This window comes from Alligator sinensis, unplaced genomic scaffold, assembly GCF_000455745.1.
Source record: "Alligator sinensis unplaced genomic scaffold, ASM45574v1 scaffold118_1, whole genome shotgun sequence".
NCBI classification, from domain to species: domain Eukaryota; kingdom Metazoa; phylum Chordata; order Crocodylia; family Alligatoridae; genus Alligator; species Alligator sinensis.
In genome coordinates this window covers 2,511,355-2,517,597 of record NW_005841850.1, presented here as the reverse complement: position 1 = coordinate 2,517,597, position 6,243 = coordinate 2,511,355, and the positions used below count along the sequence as shown (strand labels likewise).

The window sequence follows — 6,243 nt, the reverse complement described above, 5'->3', positions numbered from 1 at the left end:
CCCTACATGGGGCTCCTCCAGGAGATCACCTGGAGATCACTGGCTGCCCACTTAGGCTTTGTGGCCCTGGAGATGCTTTTGAATGTCACAGGCTGACGACCCAATGCTGAAAAAGCTGAGGCTTTGGTCAGAGGCATAATCTGGCCAGTCTTGGTGTTTGTCTGCATCAGTCTTTGGCCCAGGAACATCACTGTAGCGGGGCACTAGGGTGCCTGCTGCGAGAAGTGCTGGGATAACCCTTCAGGTGCCGGTTGCTGAGGCAACCAAAGGGCGCTAATGGCTTACACCTGCCTAGCCAGCTGAGGAAAGGGGCAGGGCCTGGCCCCTGTAGGAAGCACAGGCAGGAGGCCAGAGGCAGTTCCCCGACCAGCAGCTAAGGAGCTCCCTGCCAGAAGAGAGCGAGCCTGAATGCCAGAGCAGCAGTGGTCACCGCGGTAGGAGAGAGAACCCGGTAGGCCTGAGCCTAGTTAGAGCCAGTGGCTTATGTTTACGTTGTAGCCAAGAGGCTGGTGTTTATGGTACGGTTTATGTTTGCTATTGTTACACCCGTGCTTTGGGTGAGGCTAGAAGGGGATGGAGGAGGCCTCATAGGGGACTCACGGTAGAGTGAGGCCAGCATGGCAGAGAAGGGCCCTGTGAGGGGCCAGCATGGCAGAGAAGGGCCCTGTGAGGGGCCAGCATGGCAGAGAAGGGCCCTGTGAGGGGCCAGCATGGCAGAGAAGGGCCCTGTGAGGGGCCAGCATGGCAGAGAAGGGCCCTGTGAGGGGCCAGCATGGCAGAGAAGGGCCCTGTGAGGGGCCAGCATGGCAGAGAAGGGCCCTGTGAGGGGCCAGCATGGCAGAGAAGGGCCCTGTGAGGGGCCAGCATGGCAGAGAAGGGCCCTGTGAGGGGCCAGCATGGCAGAGAAGGGCCCTGTGAGGGGCCAGCATGGCAGAGAAGGGCCCTGTGAGGGGCCAGCATGGCAGAGAAGGGCCCTGTGAGGGGCCAGCATGGCAGAGAAGGGCCCTGTGAGGGGCCAGCATGGCAGAGAAGGGCCCTGTGAGGGGCCAGCATGGCAGAGAAGGGCCCTGTGAGGGGCCAGCATGGCAGAGAAGGGCCCTGTGAGGGGCCAGCATGGCAGAGAAGGGCCCTGTGAGGGGCCAGCATGGCAGAGAAGGGCCCTGTGAGGGGCCAGCATGGCAGAGAAGGGCCCTGTGAGGGGCCAGCATGGCAGAGAAGGGCCCTGTGAGGGGCCAGCATGGCAGAGAAGGGCCCTGTGAGGGGCCAGCATGGCAGAGAAGGGCGCTGTGAGGGGCCAGCATGGCAGAGAAGGGCGCTGTGAGGGGCCAGCATGGCAGAGAAGGGCCCTGTGAGGGGCCAGCATGGCAGAGAAGGGCCCTGTGAGAGACAGGGCCACGGAGGGCCCGAGCGCCAGAGGGGTGTAGGCCAAGACAGTGTTGTACACGCATAGCCCACAAGGCTTGGGCACACAGAACACTAGAAGCAGGAGAACTGTAGCCAAGCAAAAGAAAGGTAGCCTCTCTATAAAGAACTCATATACCATCAAAGTCGTGGCGGGCGAGAACAGGAGGGTGCAAGCCCGAAGCTTGGCACAGTAAAGGAGGCGACGGGAGGGCACAGCAACCCTGACGTCGCTCCTGCTACAATCACTAACTGAAAAATCATTCTCAACATTAATACCTGCCACAGTGCCAAGACCTCCAGCCATGGCATCACCCAGCACACAGACATCTCCAGGAGAAGATGGTGATCCTGCAGCACTGTTCTCTTGGGTAGAACTTGGTATTTGTTGTCCATCTTATCCAAGGGAGAGGCTGTTGTGGCCCATCCACCAGGTCAGTATGGCTGGGTCCGGTATTGCCTTGTTTACAAGCAAAGGCTCTTCCCTCATTCTGACTGAATGGACAATGTCCATCAGCTTATGAGTTGGTTGCTCCACAGGGATTGGGAAAGCAGCTTCCACTGTCTTCATAAGATCTTGGAAGCCTCTCAGATCCCCTTTTGAGAGGTGCCTGGGGTATAACTGCTTCATCCAAGTAGGGGGAGAAAATGGGAGTAGAAGGTCCCACATGTGTGAGCTTGCTTATGGAGTGGGGCATGAGCTAGATGAGCCACTAGGGTTTTTCCATCTCTAAACCACGTATAATTCGTACTTCGCGAGTTCAATCCAGTGTTTATGAGGCGCGTAGTATTTCTATGCAGGTTCAAAATATTATCATTTAACAATGCCAAGTTCAGGCAACATCCCAAACAGTCAGTTCTTTTGGAAAACCAGAAGGGCTTCATTCAGGACTGTGCTCAGCTTGACTTTTCCAGTTTCTTTTCATCTGACAAATTCTAAGCTGCTTTAGACTCTCTCCCTCTCTCACGCTTGCATATACAATACAAATGGAACCAACTTCTTTCAAAAGCAGTGGCATTTTGAAAAAATAAATATGAATGTATTCTTCTGGGATTGTTACTGTAAGTGCTGCCAAAACTCATCTTTTGTATGTATGTTTGGAATACGTGCGCTGTTGGCTGTAAATTGTCTTTTATTATTCCATGGCAACTTGTCCAGGGACACACTATAAAACAAGATGTAGCATCTTCATGTGCTAGCCTGATAAAATTTATACGAAGTATAATGGAAAACAGAAGTTGTTTTGAGCTGTTTTCAAGTTCAATAAATAACTGTAATACTTGGATAAAGATGTTCTTTATTAGGTCACATGGGCCCTAATATAGAAGTTATAAGTTACCGATTTAAGACGGCTTTGGCAATTATGGGTTTCCAGGCAGACTCTTAATCATTGTGAATAGGAATATTTTCAATCCCCCTAGTGCACGTTGGCCTTGTCACTTTTGCTACCTGGGGTGCTTGTCATCCAACTTGAGACGGTTGAGTAGAGGGGCAGACTCTGCTGGGATTCCCTTTCATGCGACATCAGGAAGCCATTGTGCGCAGCTGTCGCCACAAGTGGTGCCTTGTGTTTTAGAAAGTTATTACGCTGAGTAGAGAGTGAGGCTGAATTTCTCCTGACATGCAGGCTACCCTGCCTCCTCCTGTGCCCAACTACCATTCCCCATAACCCCTGCCTGCCAGCTGGGAGGATTAATAGACTCGCAACTAACCTCCCTTCCACCCATCACCATTTCCCACTTGTGGAAGATCCCTTTAAGAGGTGCAGAGGGATTATGGTCACTGGTTCACGCTCTCTTCTGGAAAACAATAGCTTGTGGGGCAGGGGGGAAGGTTCGATCAACGAACGGGGAGGGGCGGGGGGTGAAATGTCAGTGCAAGGGTAACGGGGGCTGGGAAGGGTTGGGTTTCATGATGAAGACTTCTCATGAAAATCAGTGTAGTCACAAGAGCATGTTGGAGGAGCTGCTCTAATAGGTGACGGCTGTGTGGCTCTATTTCTGTCTAGGACAAAAGGCTGCTTTGGTTTGTTCTGTGTCACTGTGAGGTGTGAGTTTTGCAAACAGGGACTGATTCGGAGAGCTGTAAGTCCCACTGAAATTATCCAGCTGCATGCCTGACCTCTCCAGAATGGCCAGGGAGCCTCTCCCTGCATTGGTTTGCATTATTTATCTCTTGGTATTTTTAAATGTTTTGATGTAGGATTGCGGAAAAAAAAACCCGGCTGGTTGTATAACGGCAAAATACGTGGGTTTTAATTTGCCTTATCTGTTCCCAGGCTGGGAGGAATACCTGTAGGAGTAGTTGCCGTAGAAACCAGAACGGTGGAGCTAAGTATCCCTGCTGACCCTGCAAACCTGGACTCGGAGGCCAAGGTAGGTTTGGCCATTGAATGTGCATCGGGCTGTGGGTTAAAACTATTTTCTGCAGACACCCCCTTGCAAAGCTTGCTTGTTTTTATAGAGAAATTAGCCCGCGTGTGGGACCCACAGGTAGTCAGACTCTGGCCATGTGCTACCACAGTGCAGCTGATCAATTGACTGTGCTGCTGGTTACTGTGTGCCTGCAGAGAGAAAGTCTTAGATATGGATCATCTCTGAGACTTCTTTACAAGCCCTGCTCTGAGAGGCAGGGAAGGTGTTATAGCGAAAGCACAGGATGAAGGAGCAAAATCTCATTTCCTTCTCCTGCTGCTGGGGCCACAGCCTCCTGCTTCTCATTCCTTCTTCTCTTGTGCCTGCAGGCAGTCGGAGACTGATATGTTCTCACAAAGCTTCACCAAAGTCCTCTAGAGGGGCTCCACGAAGGGCAGAGGTCTGCTTGCATGGGTTTAACTGCAGGGTCAAGGACCGACCTTGTCAGCTCTTGGGGGCAGGGTCCTGGCTGTCTTGTGCGTTGTCCATCTCGCACATCAGTGACCCCTAATACTGGGCCTCCCATGTTTTTTCAGCCTCAAGATTTCAGATTGCAGCTCTCGTTGTAGAGCTTTGTGTTCCTCTCTCAGTAACTCTCTTGGTAACCGGACATTTAGCGCTTACCATTTTTTTTCCTTCCCAACAGATAATCCAGCAGGCTGGTCAGGTGTGGTTCCCAGACTCTGCCTTTAAGACAGCCCAAGCTATCAAGGACTTTAACAGGGAGGGACTTCCTCTGATGGTCTTTGCCAACTGGCGAGGCTTCTCCGGTGGCATGAAAGGTGATTATCAAGCAGTCGTTATGTTTGGTATCAAACCACTTTGTGGGGACATGGGACCACAGGTGGCCTGATGAGTTTAGATTGTGATGTAAGACTTCCCTTCAGCATAACAGATCCTTTCCCCCACTCACAATAGACCTGTGTTACAGTGGACAGCAGTTGTTCCTTTGCCTGTCCCACATTGCTAGGGCCCACCTGCCACCTCCTAGCAGAGCACACTTGAGCAGATACGCTTAGACTTGTGTAGTAGGGCGTGCCCAATTCATCCTCCTCTGCTGCAGTCTGCATCCAGTTTCTTCCCTAATGGGAAAGAGCTAGTGGCCTGAACCTTGAGGGCAGCTGACCTTCCTTACCCACCTTCACAGCAGGTCTGTAACCTTTTAGGCCTACCAGTCTTCAGAGTTCAGACCTATTGACAACCTAAATATAGCTGAGTGATCAGGACCTGCTTTACCATCTGGCCATCTTGGGATACTGGTCTAATTTGGAGTGGGCTCCACTTTCACAGATTCAAACCTTGGAAAATGCACCAGATTTCAGCCAGGGTGTGGGACGCTGCAGATGTTCCATCTGCTATGCCAAAGGGGGAAGTGTGGTACAACTGGGTCAGGATCTGGGCGGGTCGTCTGCCAGGGTACTATCAGAAAGGAATCCGAGATCTGCATTAGATAAAGTAAGCCAGAGCTAGAGCCCATGACACCAGGGAGCATTGACCCCAAGTGCATGAAATGCATGGTTTGCCTGGGAAAGTCTTAATAGACCCCACACCCCATGATTTGAAAAGAATAGAGAAATTCAGTCCCTTTTCTGCTAACCTTAAATGAAGCTGCTGTTGCTTTGGCTGCATCTGTGTGGTTTCCCAGCATGTTCTTTTCCTGGTAGCTGGCCTTCTAAATGATGGGCAAAGCCATCTGAAGCCTATTCTAAAACTGTAGGCTGCAGGTCTCTCCTCTGAGCTGGCAAATCTTCTTCTGAGCATCCTTCCCTTATGAGGTGTCATTGCCTTCCTCTGTTCTTTACAAGTAAATCCTAGGACTGCATTGCTTTGGGTGCAACGCTCTCTTACCCCTTTGTCTACTTTGCATTTTTTTTAAATCAGCGCAGCTGTGTTTGTAGAGACTTGAGTGTAGATGTGCTGCAGCCAGGGTAAGTCATGACTGTAAACTGGTACAGCTGATCCCAGCCTGGATACCCAGTCCTGGCAAAGCCCAAAGTAAGGTGACAGTTCTGCTTAACAGGTTGAACCAGCTTTTATATGATCAAACACCTAAAACCCATAGAAAAGTTCCCACTGTCATTCTTTTGAATTCCATGATTCCACAGCAAAAACTAATTCCCACTGCATATTTGCAAGCTATATCACAGCACTGAAATCTTGAGAGCCTTGCTTGATTTCCATTGTCCGAGATGAGAGATTCCGAGCCTGAAAGAAGTCATAAATAGTGACAGGTCAGACTGGGTTTTAAGAATTCTGATCTTTTTAATAGTGTTAAATTGTAGTCACATACCCAGAGGAATCGTTGTTTGTAGTACATGCCTTCCAAGCTGATTGTGTCCCCAGTAACAGAGCTCTGCCTCTACTTCCCTGTGCTGAAACGTTTGTCTGATAGTTGAAACAAATCCAGTTAAATCCATGAACCTCCCT

General features: G+C 50.6%; 1 protein-coding gene across 1 annotated transcript in view; it reads left to right on the top strand.

Moving 5' to 3' along the window:
• Positions 1 to 6,243, top strand: part of ACACA (acetyl-CoA carboxylase alpha) — a 159,055-nt gene that overhangs the window by 115,940 nt on the left and 36,872 nt on the right. Inside the window, exons 48-49 of the mRNA XM_025210303.1 lie at positions 3,681 to 3,777; positions 4,463 to 4,598. Coding sequence (XP_025066088.1) covers positions 3,681 to 3,777; positions 4,463 to 4,598 — 233 coding nt within the window. The remainder of the gene's footprint in view (positions 1 to 3,680; positions 3,778 to 4,462; positions 4,599 to 6,243) is intronic.